Raw genomic sequence first — 17997 nt, forward strand, 5'->3', positions numbered from 1 at the left:
GATCCCTTGCGCATAGGGTTTTCTGGTCCAGTATTTGCAGGATTTGTTGCCTGACTGAGGATAATTCTGCTCTCAAAGCATCAGACCTCTGAACTTTATTTGCAGACTCCAGAGAAGCCAGAGTAGCTAGTAGGGATCTAAGTTTGGACGCATTTTGCCTCTTAATTCTAGCCCCGTGTGACATAAAAATTCTGCGAAGTTCGCACTTTAGCCCCTCCCACATGAGCGGAGCATTACTGCAATCAATATGGTTACCATTCTTAAAACGCTCTATAGCCTCCTTGACCTCAGCCGAGCACAGGGCATCTTTTAATAGATGATCATTAAGCCGCCAGGAGAATGTCTTCCTCCTTTGAGGATAAGGTCTTATGGCACCCATTACCGGCGCGTGGTCAGACCAGATTATGGAGTCAATAGAGCACGTAGGGCTGAGATCAAGGAGGGAATGAGAGATCAGGAGTGTATCAATACGGCTGTACGTGTTGTGCACACTAGAGTAGTGACTATAGTCCCTTTGTGCCGGGTGCAGTATCCTCCAGAGATCTACTAAATTTAGTTTAGCTAATTCCTGCCTTAGTCTACGGGTGGCTGCAAATGAGATCGAGGACTTACCTTCAGATGTGTCGAGGTCTGGATCAAGTGGTACGTTCAAATCGCCGCCAAGAATGATGTCCGAGCCTCCAGCAAAACCCGCCAAGTCTTCCAGGAGATGGATACCATATGCAATTTGTCCTACATTAGGGAAGTAGACGTTAGCCAGAGTATAAATAGAACCTGCGACTGAAATTTTTAGGAAGAGAAATCTGCCTTCCTGATCTACCCTGGAATCCAAGATCTGCGGAGAAAAGGAGGAATGAAATGCTACAGATACCCCTTTGGACTTCTGTACTGGGTTTGGTGCATGGAACCAAGTGTTATAAAATTTATTGCGACACGAGGGTACACATGAGGTCTTAAAATGAGTTTCTTGAAACATGACTATTTGCACACGTTTTTTATGGAATCCATAAAGAATTTGCCCTCTTTTCCCTGGGCTATTTAGGCCCCTAGCATTAAATGTGGCGAAAGATAAATTAGTCATTCTAAGCTAGTGGAAGGGTCGCCTGTACACGGCCTAAGCAAGAGAAAGGTAGATTAATAATTTAAAGGGGGGGGGATAGGAAGACAAGGACTAGGTGTTACTTACAAGACGAACAGAGACAAACCGGGGTTTCACAAATAATATAACTACTAACAAGTAAGAACTTCTGAGTTCCTAGTTCCAGTCAATAGACCAGGTGTTAGACCAGGATATTTCGTATTCTATACTACGCTACACTACAGTGTTATACACTAGGCAACACTGTATGTCGCCAACCCTACTTGGGAACTTAGGCAAAAACTTTTGGCGGTCGTGCATTAGCACCGGACCCTGTGAAAAAAAAAAGAACACACGGCCTCTCAGGCCAGATATAAAGGCAGCAGGCATTTGTTTCAGCAAATCCAAGTTTGCACTTTAAACCATCTCCCTATTAGCGATACAACCAGGGATATCTACAAAAGCATTAAGCTAGCAATATTCCTCTAGAACTCCAACTACATGCTTAGCTCAAGGTTTCAAGGTTGACCCGCAAAGGTGGCACTTCTGGATCTCTTGGAATCTCGCTGTTGTTTCGGCGGGACCTTGTTCCATTGTTCCCTCGGGGGGGACACCGGTAAAGAGGCCGGACGCGGCCAATCTGGCAGGGACACCATCGGGAGTTCAAAAGTTCCTAGAAAACCAGGCAAATCTCCTAGGCGTCTGAAAGATGCACTCTTCCCGTCCTTTTTGGCCAGCAGTTGGAAGGGATATCCCCATCTATATAGGATGTCGCGATCTCTTAGCAATTGCAATAAAGGCTTGAGGGCTTTTCTGAGGAATAACGTACGTCGAGCAAGATCTGGCAAGATCAGTAAGGGCGAGTCCCCATGATGCAGTCCACCTGAGTCTCTGGCATGTTGTAAGATTCGTTCTTTATCCTTATAAAAATGAATGCGGCAGATGACATCACGTACACGTTTAGGATCTGAGGACCGCGGGCCAAGTGTACGGTGGATCCTATCAATTTCGATCTTTTTGTTAGGAGGCATTTGTAACAGATTGCCAAAGAATTTTTGGGCCCAATTCTCCAGCTGTGATGGCAGGATCTCTTCCGAGAGGCCCCTTATTCTCAGATTATTACGTCTATGACGATTTTCTATATCATCAAGATGGTCCATGATATCTGCAATTTGAGACGAATGTTGTGCAATAACCTCTTTATGAGAATGAATAACATCACGCAGACTTTCCTGGTGTTCCTCTAATTCTAGGACCCTGTGCCCCACGTGCTTAATCTCCGATTTAATATCCTCCATATCCTTCTTATGTGAGGCCTCCATCTTTCCTAGGAGAGTCTGTAGATCTTCTCTGGTAGGAAGCGCCATTATGTGCGACTTCCAGTCCCACTCATCATGCGTGGAGCGTGGTGGTGTGGATGTCTCCTGCCATTGTCCCATGCCGCCAGCAGCAAGGGAATTGAGCGGGGAAACGGGGCTATGAGCTGAAGCCCAGCAGGGAGAAGCCCCCAGTGAGGCAGACTGAGCCCCAGGGCTTGATTGAGAGAGCCCATGCTGGTTCTTCTGAGAGGTGCTGGTATGGGCATCTGTTAACCCTCCTGTAACAGTTGGAGAAGGGGGGATTGCATTTACTTGCTGGGGACTGTAATGTCCAAGGGAGCTCCCTGGTGACCTGTCAGGCCTCCCCTCTTCTGACGGAGCCGCCATGTCGGCCCACGTGGCATGCTCACGGTGAGCTGGGGCCTCCACCATCGCGGCCCGGTCCCCTTCGCCTACCTTGGCCGAGGCAGGCTGCGCTGCCTCCCTCTGTGCGCCCTTCTCCTTTCCTCCTTCCCTCGGCACTGTAGGTGTTGCGGCTGCTGGCTGTGACATCTTCCTGCTCTCCTGCGTAGCTGGGGCAGTGGCGCCGGAGTGTTCTGTGCCGGCGGCCATCTTGGCTGCTGCGAGCTTGCCGGTGACAGAGCCGACCGGCTCAAAGAATGTGGCCACGCTCCCACTTTCTTTTCGGGAACGAGATCGCCCGGCGCTCCTGCCTCCCCTGCCCACCATCATGTCACCGGTCAGTTCCTTTGAGTGCCTGCTGCTCTGTTTTTGCGGGTCTCGGAGCGGAGCACTGCCGATGTGCGTCCTATCCCGCCATTAGCTAGCCACGCCCCCCGTGATCGTAGAGAAAAATATTTTCACTATGACCGGAGCTCCAAGGATTCTAAAACTTCGATGAACAGCACCAATCTTCAATTTCTCCTGCTGAAAGTATGTCAAGTATGTCATGTTGAGCAACGCCCCGGAAGAAGCCTTGCCGGCGAAACCCTGGGTCGGGCGGATAGAAAGCTAGCGTCCCGTTATGTGAATTTGTGATATGCGCATTTTTATTGGATTTTTGTGAGTATAATGAATTGGAATAAATTTTAACCTTGTTGGAACGTACCACACCATCTGCCTGCATATTGTCTTCCAGTTACAATACAATTAAAGGAGGAGAATGAGAGTGCGATGGTACTAGTCTGAATGGTGACATACTTTCAGCAGGAGAAATTGAAGATTGGTGCTGTTCATCGAAGTTTTAGAATCCTTGGAGCTCCGGTCATAGTGAAAATATTTTTCTCTATTTTGTGGACTTTTTCAAAGACTGTGTGGACTGGTCTTATACCGTGAGTAGCTCCTTAAGGGGCAAACTGTGCACCACAAACAACTGTATTTACAGGGGTTGTCCACTTGTCTCAGCAAAGAATTGATATTGTTTAGTAAAGTTTTAATATTTTTTGATATACTCTCCAAGGCTACATTCACACTGCCGCATGGGGGACATATATATGGCCGACATACGTCCCCCATAGACGGCAGTGGACGCGCGGCGGCACCTTTCCGTACCCCTTGAAAACATAGGAAATCTCCTATCTTCTCACAGCATACTGCGCCATGTATCCCTATGGAGTGGGGCGGGGGTGAGCAGTGCTCACCTCTTCCTCCTCTCCCCGTGCGCTGCCCTGTGCCCGCCGTGCTACGGTATGGTGGGCATCGGCTGTGTGAATCCAGCCTAAGGGAATTTATCAGAAGTGTCTGAGAGCAGAACTGTTCTAGTTACCCATGGCCACCAATCAGAGCTCACCTTTTTATAAACAGCTGTTTATACAATTACATCTGAGCTCTGATTGGTTTCCATGGGCATACAGACACTCCTGATAAATCTCACCAAAAATAAACATAAAGGAGATACACATAATAGAATAGGGGAGATTTGTTAGAAGTTTCTGAGGTCAAACTGTTCTAGTTGCCAGAGATCCGCTGTGGGAAAATAAAATCTGAGCTCTGATTGGTTTTCATGGGCAACTGGAACAGTTCTGCTCTCAGCCACATATGATAAATCCCCAGTCTTTATCAATTCATCAAGTTCTCTAGATCTCTGCTTGCTGTCCTGCTATAGAAAGCTTCTCCGTTTACTTCCACTAGGTAGAAATCGGTCCATGATTGTGTGATGTCACACAGATGCACGGCTCGTTATTATCAATCAGATGGATTAATCAGAGCTGTGCAATACTAACGGCTCCTGCACCTGTGTGACATCACATGATCAGGGATATAACCACCTGTGCACCTGTGTGACATCACATGATCAGGGGTATAACCACCTGTGCACCTATGTGACATCACATGATCAGGGATATAACCACCTGTGCACCTGTGTGACATCACATGATCAGGGGTATAACCACCTGTGCACCTATGTGACATCACATGATCAGGGATATAACCACCTGTGCACCTGTGTGACATCACATGATCAGGGGTATAACCACCTGTGCACCTAAGTGACATCACATGATCAGGGATATAACCACCTGTGCACCTATGTGACATCACATGATCAGGGATATAACCACCTGTGCACCTGTGTGACATCACATGACAGATTTCTATCCACAGGAAGTGAACGGTGAAGCTTCCTATAGCAGGACAGCAAGCAGAGATCTAGAAAAGGTGAGAATTTATGAAGAAAGTATATTCTAAAATTGTATAACTTTTCCTTACATAAACCATATCAATTATTTTGTGAAAGTGGACAACCCCTTTAAGTCAAGGAGCTATAGCAATAGGACATTAACCCCCTATTTTAGTCTTAAAGGGGTCCACCAGCAGTTTAGAAAATACAAAACGGTTAACAGTATTAGATAACAGCCCTGGAGGTCAGTGTAACCAAATATTTGTTATAAGTAGCAGCAAGACTGTGAAAAATGCATTTATATTCCAGGATTGTAGCTGGATTTATTGCACTGGAAGAGTCTCTTCAAATTATGTTCTTTAATATCTGCTTAATATCTGTTCTTTTATGTTCTTTAATATATGCTCCATAGATTCTCTCCTATGCTGCAATATCTAACCAGAAGCTTGCTACTGCTCTTACCCAGATCAGAAGTGAGACAGCAGGTCCAGCTACAATCCTTGAATATTAATTAGTTGTTGCTAATTACAACACACATAAAAGTATGGTAATACAGATATCCAGGACAGCTACCTAAGACTATATGCAACTTTGTATGGTCAAAACTGCTGGTAAATATCCTTTAAATGATGATCCCTTTCATTAGTTATGGAGTGAGATGAAGCTTCACCTGTCCATGTAATGATTGTGGTAAACCATGTCTTGTGAAGCAAGGCTGACAGCTTCAATTGCTGTCTGATGTCAGCCTGATGTCTTCTTAAATTGCCTTACAAATCTTATGTGATGATTAGCACATGCCTAGTTAAAGGGATATTCTCATATGGACATTCACATTACATTTGATTAATCTGCCATAAACATAGATTTCTTCAATTGGATCTTATTAACAAAAAACTAGATGTGGGACAATAATGTCACATAAATGTAGCCATGCTGTGCCTTAGAAAGAAAATTGATGTCCTTGGATACGACCACCACTGCTGGGGTGATTGCACTTAGTAAGAAATAACGTGCAAATATAGTGGCCTAGATTTATGCCTGTCCCACAGCCGTCCTGTGCTAATAATCACTAAATCAAGGTGGGCAGGCAGTTTTCAATAGCACATATCTGGGCACTGCTGCCATGGTGGTTGTATCCAAGGACAGCTATCTTGTTCCTAAGGGACAACTTGTCTACATTTATGGCAAATTATCTTCACATGGGTAATGTTTTTCAATAACATCCAATTAAATAAATGTTTATACATGGAAGATGATTTTAATTAAATGTGAATGCTCATAAAGAAATATCCCTTTAAGGTAAATTTGTCTATGCCAATTCCTAAGTTTTGAAAGCTTATAACTTGACTTTACAGAAACAGAAAGCTTGGTGAGCAATACCATAGGAAAAGCTTCTACGTGATCATGCACATGCTGGGGCCAGTATGCGGAAAAGAAATCCTGGTACCTATTAAAAGTAAATATTGGACCCTCCCCCCAACAAAAAAAAAACTTGCTGCTTTGGAGCTCCTGAAAAGGTTCCCAGGAATTAGAACTCCACCCATTAGGAAATGATGGCAGTTCCTAATCATATTCCATTACTTCTATTGGTGGGAAGGCTCTATCCCTGTAGAATTTGTGTAAAAAGGTGTAAATATTTTTTAAATATGTTTTTTGTAATTATTGTCACATTTTATCTTTATAGATATAAACTGAACAAAATCCTTTCCATTTCTTAAAGAAAAGGGTGGATCATGTAACACTCCTCCTACCTGCGGCAGCCAATGACGGCCCTGATCGTGTTGTCATTGTCCATTGCGGGTGGGTGGAGTTTTTAAACCATTGATTGCTAAAGCTTTATAGGAGATTCTACTGAATGTAGGTATTTTATACCACCGGATATTATAGATAGAAGTGTAAAGAGACTGCACTGTATAAATTAGGGCACACAATAGGTCAATCATAGTATATATTGTTTATGTTGAATGTTTATGTAATACGTATGTACTAACTATGTTTTAGTTCAATAAAATCTAGAGAAACATATAAAAGACAACAGTATATTCCGGTTTAAAGATGTATACAGGTTTTAACACATTGGTGGCCCAGTGCATAAGTGGGCCTCCCACCATACATACAGGATGACAGTCTTACGGCTCTTTCACGCGAACGTGTGCTTGCCTGGGACAATGTTGTCATCTCACCACACTGTGAACTCTGTGAAGGAGCAGGAGGTGGAGCTGTACAGGAGCACAGAGGTGGGGGCTGAGAGCTGAGTAATGAGCAACACATACAAGTCACATGTTTTTTTGAAACATCCAAACCAAAGCCCAACCCTTGGGACTACACAGAGGATTCTGTCAGGGTGCAAGGTAAGTTATAACCCAGAATTATATTGTAATGCAAGTGCTTAGAGAAGGCAGAAAGTCATATTTGCAATGTAGCTGTAAGGGGTGTCTGTAACCTGTCTTTAGTAAAAATGAGGTCCTTTGTGACAGGTTCCCTTTAATGTTATCTGTTATGGTCAGTTAGGCCTCATCCTTTAGGAATTTCTTTAGGAATAGTACTTCGAACTGTCATTTTTTCAGGCCAAAAAACGTTAAAAAAAAAGATGACTTTAAAAATTGCATTGACTTGAAACGGATCCGTTCAATTTCAGTTTCTTACTTTTTCAAGCGGAAGCTAATAACGGAAATCCGAACGGTAGTGTGAACTGAGCCCTACTGTGGAGAGACCATATGTACAAGGTAGGAGTAGTACTACTGTGACGAAGTAAGGTTCAATAAAGTAAATTCCAGCTCTCTCTCACCAAAAGAAGCCCTTCCCCAATCCATGAAATGATCTCCACGTGCATGTGATGAGCACCGGATCAGTGTATACAGCACTTACGACAAGAGCATGGGCTAGCATTTGTTGAGATCTTTTTAATCTGAGGAATAGAAACAGGTATGAGGAGGGCCCAAAGAGTCCAATATGGATTATTACTTGTCATACAACAGATCAAAGACCTACTACCATGATGTGACCCCCCCCATTTAATAATAATAATAATTTTTCTTGTTGAGATCTTCTAAACTTGTCACTTTATTTTCTCATATTAAAAAGCCATACAAAAATATAAATAACATGTTGATGCAATCCACACAAAAAGTCTTTGGGGCTAATTTACTAAGCGCCTGTGGATGCACTTTCGTCAGACTTCCCCATGTTTTCGAGTTTTGCGTGGCTGTAACAGGTATTTAGCAGGGGATTGTGTTGCATGAGATCGGATTGTGGAACAGATGCGTTGGCTTCCATGTGACAGAAATCAAGAAGCGTGCCATCGGACGATCAGATGGATTTGGACTGAGTGCGGGATTTAACTTTCAAATTGTGTCTCAAGATCAAGCACTTACATGCACCAGGAAGAAGAAGGTGAACTCCACGGACCTAAGCGAGGAAGCGACACATGCAGGATATCGGGCGCACGATCTTAGGGAATCGCGGCAGAGTGCATGATCGTCAGACAATGCACTTTCTGTGAACTGCTCCGGACGGTTGGGTAAATGTGCCCCAATATGTTACAATTAAGGACTTTTTGTCCGAAACGTTATTCATATTCCTGTATGGCTTTTTAATATGAGAAAATAAAGTGACAGGATTTTAGAAGATTTCAAGTGCTGGACCTTGCCTCTGTCATAATGGGGCATATTGTGGGGACAGTAACGCCCCACGCCGGCCCACTCCCGGCCAGCCGCGCCCTCCACTTGGCCGGCCGCGCCCCCCCTTCACGCCCCACTGGCATCAAGGTGGCGGATCGGGGCAAATAATCGCAAGTGCTGGTGTGGCGCAGATGTCCTGATAAATATGCCCCAGTTTGCCCAAGTAAGAGGCTGAATCAAGAAGGTGCTGGAGAGCGACACACGGACATTGACCACACCATTCCCTGGCCAACTCCAGTGGGAGAACTCACAACAAATCAGTGCTATATGTGCTACAGAAAACCAGTTCAGGATCGATGGGTGGTCCCTCCCGATGGTCTGTCCCAAGAGGACTGGAATGCTGTCAACTTTCCTAGCACCTAAAAGTTTTCTATACTTCAAATATTGAGGCACTGACCTATATGTGGGCAACGCTGCTTATTGTCATTTTTTGAGATGAATGAAAAGCTAAGTAATTTCTTTTGGATTTCTCATAAGCTTCTAAACTATTCAATTTGCACTAAAAACCACAACTTCTTCTGTAAGTCCATGGAAGCATCTAATTATGATGATAATGTACTCAGCACTCTAGAGCTCAAGTATTACAATTTACTTCAGTAACCGGTTATACCTTTCCATGCCAGCACTTATTAAAGGAAACCTACCATGAGGAATATACCATCTGAAGTAGATCTGATAGTAGATTCATCCTGCTTTCCTCTGCCCTAATCTGTAATTTAATAATCCTGGAGACTAACCTAATTGTTATTAACTTTATTTTCGTAATATGTAAATTAACTGCAGAGGCTACTGGGGCGTGTACTAATCTTAGCTCCCAGTGCCCGACCAGGCTAGTACACGCCCCAGTAGCCTCTGCAGTTAATTTACATATTACGAAAATAAAGTTAATAAACTGCAGAGGCTACTGGGGCGTGTACTAGCCTGGTCGGGAACTGGGAGCTAAGATTAGTACACGCCCCAGTAGCATCTGCAGTAAAATTTACATATTACTAAAATAAAGTTAATAACAAGTTAGGTTAGTCTCCAAGATTATTAAATTACAGATTAGGGCAGAGGCAGCAGGAAGAATCTACCATCAGATCTACTTCAGATGGTATATTCCTCATGGTAGGTTTCCTTTAAAGTCTACCTAATGTTTCCCAAAACATGTTGTCATGTCATAGTGACACATTAGATCTTCTGATCGGTGGACCGAAACACCTGAACAAAGGGACAAAGGGACAGATGCCAAGGTAAGTCAGAAGCTGCGCTCCTTTAAGATGTGCTCCGCTTTCTTAGAGAACTGACTTCACGCCTTTTATGGATCTGTAAACCGCCAACCCCAGCTCTTTAAATAGAGCCTACAACCATGTTTTACCCCACTAAACTACTAGATCCTTTCTAGAATACCCTGTTTTATGTGACATCTCACCTATAAAAAAAAAAAAAAAAAATCTGGCAAATATGACTCTTTTTATTCCATTTTCACATGAGATGAGTCAAGTTTAGTGGTTGTAGGGTAGTGTCACTTTAGAAGCCCCTGTCTTCAATCCTAGAAACATGCTTTTTGTCACATATTAAGAGATCGTTGGAGCAGAACGGACATGCACGGCAGTTTGCTCCATTCATCTCGGGGAGAGGTGCATCGGAGCCCATAGGACCACTCGTGGTATGTGGGGTTCTCATCACGAAGACCCCCACCGAACAGCAAGTTCGGAATAGGCCCAACTTGTTTGTTGGAAAAATCCCATTAAAGGGTTAAAGTAATGCACATAGAGGTATCAGAAATACCCGTTCTGCTACATTGGATGGGAGAATTGTTCGTATTTCTGACCACCTAAAGGCGCCTTACTCAGGATTACTAGAAAATGGTTGAAAGTAAGTAAAACAATGTATATGCAAACCTTTTTTAAAATTCTAAAGCAGTTTTCTTTTATTGTAGCCATTATATGCAGCGCTATATCAAGACGACTCGTTAAATGGTGGAATAATTATCAGGCTGATTGCATTTTCATAGACTGAATCCTGTCCCAGATCTTAATACCTTGCAAGGATAAGCCATTCGTTATCAGTATCGAGTAATTATAATAAAGGTTAAGGAATTGCGCTTCAGCACTTTTATACCTGCGCATGTTCGCTGACTGCAGCGCTATGACTCACAGAAAGATGCAAGCTGGGAATAAAGAAATGAAGGCTAATTATATCTAAATGGACAAATTATGGATAAAACATCGCTTGCTTGATGAAAATTTACAAGAAGGCATATACGCGCAATAAGGGAAAAAACTGCATAGCGAAACAAGGATTCCCTGTACCATGCAGCTATAGGCACACTAATACTTTACAATACTCTCAGTGCATGTGCAAATCATATGTATACTTTATATACCACAAGGGTATAAACTATATAAGCATATAATTGCTAAACCTTAGCAAATTCAATGGGAGACATTGGAGTACATTTATCATTTATACTGGCGCCGAGGGGAAGTTCTATGCCAGGTCTGTGCCATGAGCGGCACGGTGGCTCAGTGGTTAGCACTGCAGCCTTGCAGTGCTGCGGTCCTGGGTTCAAGTCCCATCCAGGTTAAACTCTACAAAGAGTTTGTATGTTCTCTTCGTGTTTGCGTGGATTTCCTCCGGGTCCTCCAGTTTCCCCCCACACACCAAAACATACTGGTAGGTTGATTAGATGGTAAGCCCCAATGGAGACAGGGACTGATTTGGTAAATTCTGTGCAGCGCTGCGTAATCTGTGTGCACTATATAAATAAAGGAAATATTTTTATTATAACTTGTGCATATCCATGAGGCAGTAACACCCCCTGCCAGCCCACTTTGACACCCCCCGTGCCTGCATTCATGGCCCTCCACACCCACATTGGCCTATAGTTGCTTTTGTTTCAGCGCTGTGTGCAAGATTTCATACACACAAGCACCCTGACAAATCTGGCTACTAGTGTATATGTTAAAGGTAAAACATGGTGTGAATTTGTAAGCTCGCGAGTTCAGACACAGGAAGGGACAAAGCTTTGTGGTTACAATCCATATACCTCATAATAACTGCAAAGTCTGAAAGAGGGCATGCAGATTGATGGTTTCAAACAGGCAGACAATAACTTCAATTCATGATAAGTGATCTTGGTGGGGTACTTGGTGGGGTTGGCAGACACTTGTGGATAAGCCGGGGACACTTACTCATAGATCCAGACACTGTGACTGTGGTAATCTAATTATATTTATTATCCATGCCCTCCTTCCTTCTTAAGTAAACTTTTAAAATTATGCTAATGAACCTGAGGGCTACTGGGGAGGTTCCCAGAGCCTCCTCACAGATTCACAGGCTGTTGCACTGGCTCCCCCTCCCCTCTGCTCCCTCAGCACTCCCCACCCTCTTCTGATGTGATCCCACTGCAGCAGTTTCAGGACACATTGGGAGGGTGAAATGCTGCAGCACACTGTAACAGCCTGTGAATCTGCAGCACAGATGGGCTCTGAGAACCATCCTAGTAGCTTTTCAGGCTCCTTAGCATAATTTAAAAGTTGATTTGAGATGGAAGGGGAACATGGATAACAAATATTTGTAAATTATCACAGTCCCTGAGCCTGGATCTATGAGTAAGTGTCCCTGATATGTCATGATGGATTTTGATGGTAGATTTCCTTTACCTGAACAAAAAGCATCTGAATTTTGGAGTCAGGAAATAAGAGTACTCCAAATGGAGACTTTGTTGATTAAGGCGACCTTGCAGGTGTGTGGAGACTTATAGCCATTGATGCTCCATTCGGGAATTCTGGGAAATATGGATGGGACAAGAAAAACAATGCCTCTTTTTGTTACCTTGAAAGGCAGCCCCCTTAACATGTTTTTACATGTTAACATATAAAAGTCATTCTTGGTTGGCTCTTAAGGTAACACAAAGAGGCATTGTTATCCTTGTCCCATCCTGAAAAATGTATTTGCATATTTCCGCTGAATTCTGGAGTAAGTCACCTTGTGGCCAATTTATCACGTTTAAGACACTTTTACTACTTGAACAAACGATTACAGGCGGTCCCCTACTTAAGGACACCCGACCCCCTAGTTACAGACGTACCCCTCTACCAGAGGTCACAGTGGGCAAAGCTCTCTGGATGTGTTACCTTAGTCCCAGGCTGCAATGATCAGCTGTAAGGTGTCTGTAATGAAGTTTTATTGATAATTATTTTTCCCATTACAGAAAAAAATTTTAAAACTCCAATTGTCACTGGGGCAAAAAAAATGTTTTGTCTACAACTACTATTATAAAATATTCAGTTTCGACTTAGGTTCCATAGGTTTGTTCTTAAATTGGATTTCTATCTTGTACGTAACCCTTGGAATGCCTGTATGTGGTTTACGGAAAATGAGGGGCGAATTTGATGAAAGTGGGTGCGGCTAGAATTATATATTATAAATATTCATCATCCAGCGTCACTTGGAAAAATCTTCATTTGCCTACTATTTTGGTACAGTACTATCACTTTCCATAGAGGAAAGATAATTTTTACTTTTAGTGCCACCTATTACAATGAAGCCCCTGAGGTCTAGTACAGCTGTTATGAAACACACAAGATTAGGGATCGCTGCAGGCGCGAGAAAGGCAAAGCTCAAATATAGAAATGTCACGTTGTTGTCAGATGACAAATAAGTGCGCAGTGTAATATGCATCAGTGAAATAAACAACATAAAGCCGGTAATCCTAAAAAAAAAAAAAATAAAGACGAGGAATCGGAGAAGACGCAGGATGTGGAATGCGGTCAGTCACAATATTTAGACTCGGAGCGAGGGGCGATACTCTGTATGTCCAGTATCCTTCTATACCTGTTAGGGACACTAGCGAGTGCACACTCACAGAATTTGCTGGCTGGAAGGTCTGGCCCCAACCACACTCAGAATGTTCTATTCCGGTTCTCAGCGTTCCGATGATCCAGCCAGCACACACTGCTAGACGGATCCCACTCGCTGGTCTATAAGGGGCCTTAGTATCACCCACAGAGATGTAAGGAAATTTTATTACAATTTGCTAATCGGTGCCTAGGGTGACTTTTTGGGCCTCCTGACCTCTATATATGCCTTTAGAGCAATAAATAAAAACTTCTCTGATAGTTTAGTGAAGGAGCAAAAAGATTTTTTCCATAGAAATTATATCGTCCTGACCCCATGAAAAAAAACAAGGGGATATCTTTGACATATGTCTTACTCCTATTATCAGCTTTAATCAAATAACTAGGCAACACATGATGGTTCTGTCCTCACTTTACCTAAACCTAGATTTCATATAACTTGCCTTAGGATTAGGTTTCTTTGCCTTTTTAATTTACTTACCCATAGATGATTAGTGATTGCTGGGTAATGTCTCCCTTGGCCTCTAGATGGCATCACTACAATATACACACTCAAGATTTGCATCCAACTTTAAAGTGAACCTGCCACCAGGAAGCTCATTTTTAGATGGTGAAAGGTTCCAATAGTCTATTCTAAGCTGATTTTAAAAATGCCTTTGCCAGAATACTGGCACTACTTTATAAAACTTTATTTCACATTACCTGTTTCTCTGCCAGAAGTATGTGGTAAGTTTTGAAGGGGTTGGCTGCTGCAGCAAACTGTGTCTCCTCATGCATTCTTACTCAACTCCACACCGTCCCTCCCTCCCCTCTCTGCTCAATGCATACAACAGGGAGAGGGGCAGAGGGAGCTGAAGGAGTCTGGAGGAAAGGAAGAATGCATGAGGAGACTGAGACATAGGCTGCTGCTGCCCCCCCCCCCTCCCCCTTCAATCAGGACTCACCACATGCTGCTGGCAGGGAGCCAGGTAATGTGAAATATTTTTTTGTAAAGTAGTCAGTATTGAAAATGCTGACAAGGGAATTTTGAAAATCAGCATTGAATGGCCTATAGGGGCCTGTCACTAGCTAAAAATTGCAGTCCTGGTTACAGAGTAGATGAAAATCTACTTTTTGTGTTTGCGATGAATTCCATTCGTTCACCAGTTTAAGAGAATATCTTAGAATTAACTGTAAAAAGGTTAAAATAACTGTGTTTTTTAAGTTTTAAAAATCTTTTATTTGTATCAAGAGATAAACATTATCAAAAAAATGCATACAGGGTCATCATGTAAACAATAATAGAAACAACATTATAACCAAATATATACGGTACATAGCGGCATATAACTATCACATCAATTCCCCACTCCTCCAACCTACCCTACCCAGTATCCTCAGGACAAGACCTAGTAGGGAAAGGCCCCTTCCACACTCGCAACGCTGCTGTCTGAATCTCCCAGCCCGAATGCTGCAAACCGGAACTGAACTGACATGCTGAGTTCAGTTCCGGTTTGCAGCGTTAGGGCCGTGCAATCCGGGCAACACGCGTTGCGAGTTCGCGAGTGTAGAACAAGAGTAGCCGATCAAGGCAAGGCACATTTTACTTGTACCTCAATTGTATCGAAGATCTCATGCCAATATCTAGGAAGAATGCAAATAAGTTTTCCAAGGTGTTAAATGGAAAACAAAACCTCCTTTTGCTACCTTAAAAGGCAGCCCCCTTAACATCAAGTATGACCTACAAGAAGTCTAAAAACATTCTTCCCAGAATTCCCTAGTGGAGCATCTATGGCTTTAAGTCTCCACACGCCTTTAAGGTGGCCTTAATTGGCATTGTCTCCTTAAGGAGAACACCTACTGTCTGACCCTATGCCAATATCTATGAATCCTGGGGAATAACTGTGTTTTATCATTCCCTCGCATTCCACTACTTAATACAACAGGGGATCAGTTTAAAAAAAATTTATCCATTGTTGCTATTGGAGCCGGTCAGTGAAATACAATATAACATTGGGAATGGAACTGTAACATTTCAAAGCCAGCGTTCCGCAGATATTATGACATCATAGATTTTGTTACAGAACACATTCCTACATGAATACTGTAATGCATGGCTAGATCCAGCAATAGAAGAGCAGATCACAGCTGATGTGGGTATGTACTCCGTTATAGTACATGGGAAATCTCGATGAAAATATTTCTGTGTGTTGTGTATACAGCTCCAACTCTGATATGTTTCCATTATAAACAACTACAGACAAACATAAATCTATATTCATAGGAGACTCCTTTTCTTCTGTCTGAGTAGGAAATGCAAGAAACAACTAGCAGGAATCTTTCCTAGCAGGAAGTGATAAATCAGACTACACAAAGTGTATGTTTGTAGTCTGTTACCATGAAGATAAACAAAAAGGTTATAATATTTATGTCTGATTCATTGGAGAATCATAAACTGAAAAGATAGGGATTGGTTAATAGAGCTTTATACTATGGAGAATACTCACAGAACTGAACATTTAGTCAGTCTGTACCATGATAAACTTAATGGTTGTGTTTTATTAAAGGACAGCACACATGGCTTTGATTCGGGTCAGCACAGAGCAGCTCTAATTGGAGGAAAACCAGACGAGGGGAAGTACAGGACAGGCTGTCAATCATACGGACATGGATTCTACTTGTGTCACTAAGAAGACAAGCAAGAAGGAAATTCAGTCCCTGGTGAAGGGTTATCATTTATCTAAAAAGAAGTTACAGAAACAGAGCATTGTTTTTAAACCAGGTATGTGCAGCTATAAGATATCCAGAGTCACAGAAACCCCCTTTTTTCAGAAACATAAGGTTATATAACATATCTAAATACCCCAGCAAGTAATGTATGGCTATCTTTTAGGCTATATCTTAACACAAACTCACCAAAGATTCTCATGTGGGCTCAAAATGATTGGATCCAGCGCATTCAACTCTGTGTGCAGTATCATGGACAACAAATCAATTAGCTGTGCATCACAGGGAACGTTCCTGGTTGTTGTTGTAACTTTCTGTGATAACTTTTGCACCAGAAGAGATATTGCAAATCTGATTGAAACAATCACTTTCTAAGACAAGTCTGGTCTTCTTTGATGTGCTACATGACCAACTTCCCAGTGGAAAAATATTTGCCCTCTATCCAATATTGTGGCTTTCAAGATTCATCCATGATTCAGACATAGCCTAAAAGATAGGCCTCCTCACCTATTACTTGCTGGGTTATACTGATATGTCATTTTCCCTATCTTTTCTGAAATAAAAGAGTGTCTGGAGACTTTGGACTCACCCTGTATATATATTTCCTGCCAAACATTTATCACATCTTTTAATTTATTAGTTTTCCTTTTTTTTTTCCTGCATTGATGATTTATAATGAGGAAATACTAGAAAAAACAGAATTGGGGCAGAGTTATCAAGCTGTCTGAAAATCAAAATATTTCGAGATGCCCATGGCAACCAATCACAGCTCAGCTTTCATTTTACCAGCGCTCATAAATATTTTCAAGGGGAGCTATGATTGGTTGCCAAATATTCTGACTTCCAGACAGCTTGATAAATCTTCTCCAATATGTTTTATAGATTAGATTCTTCAAAGTAATCCTTTTACTTTGATAACAGCTTTGCACACTCTTAGCATTCATCAACCTCATGAGGTGCTCACACAGAATGGGTTTCTAATAGTCATTGAAGGATTTCCAAAAGGTGCTGAGCGCCTCTTGGCTGTGGTCCAATTAAACCATTGGCAATTGTGGACGTTTTGCAATCTGACTAAGCAATCCATCATCTCTCCCTCTTGGTCAATTATGCATTTCATAGCCTGGAGTTATATATAAGATCACTTCCTGTGCAAAAACATATAAAAGGTCCTACAAAGCACAAACCAAAAGGGACTGTAAGTTCCTACAGAATGCTATGGTTACCACGCAGGTGACTGGAGCTAAAAATGAGAAACTGTGATGTTTATCGGCCCAAAATACTCTTCTTGTTGTTCCTCTTTAGTTGTTTCTTTCAAACATTTTAACCAAAAAGACCCAATTCTCACAGCCCCTTCATTAATGTTAAAGGAAATCTACCAGTAAAATCCATCAAGATAAACCAGGGACACTTACTCATAGATCCAGGCACCGTGACTGTGGTAATCTTCTTATATTTGTTTTCCATGGCCTCCTTCCTTCCAAAATTAATTTTTTCAATTATGCTTATGAGCCAGAAGGAGTGTGTTACCAAAGACTCTCGGTGTTATAGCTTTACAGGCTGTTACACTGTCTCCCCCTATGCTCCCTCATAGTGTCCCTCCCCCTTTGCCTGATGTAGTCTCACTGTAGCAGAGGAAGTTTGCTCATGCACACTATTACTGCCTCTGAATCTGCAGCACAGAGGGGTTTTGGTAACCCCCCCAGAGCCCTTCTTGTTCATTAGTATAATTTCAAAGTTGATTTTAGAATAA

The 17997-nt window shown here is 42.4% G+C and overlaps 2 protein-coding genes across 12 annotated transcripts in view; one reads left to right on the forward strand and one right to left on the reverse strand.

Annotated features, from left to right (window-relative positions):
• Positions 1-17997, reverse strand: part of XYLB (xylulokinase) — a 147907-nt gene that overhangs the window by 116784 nt on the left and 13126 nt on the right. The window lies entirely within an intron of this gene.
• The window catches only part of NUB1 (negative regulator of ubiquitin like proteins 1), a 70358-nt gene continuing 67943 nt past the window's right edge, over positions 15583-17997 (forward strand). For both annotated transcript variants that reach the window (XM_072153885.1, XM_072153886.1), the window contains exons 1-2: positions 15583-15677; positions 16088-16302. In XM_072153885.1, the coding sequence (XP_072009986.1) occupies positions 16188-16302 (115 nt within the window). In that variant the 5' untranslated portion in view covers positions 15583-15677; positions 16088-16187. The remainder of the gene's footprint in view (positions 15678-16087; positions 16303-17997) is intronic.

The sequence above is a fragment of the Engystomops pustulosus genome, chromosome 5 (genome assembly GCF_040894005.1).
Source record: "Engystomops pustulosus chromosome 5, aEngPut4.maternal, whole genome shotgun sequence".
NCBI lineage: Eukaryota > Metazoa > Chordata > Amphibia > Anura > Leptodactylidae > Engystomops > Engystomops pustulosus.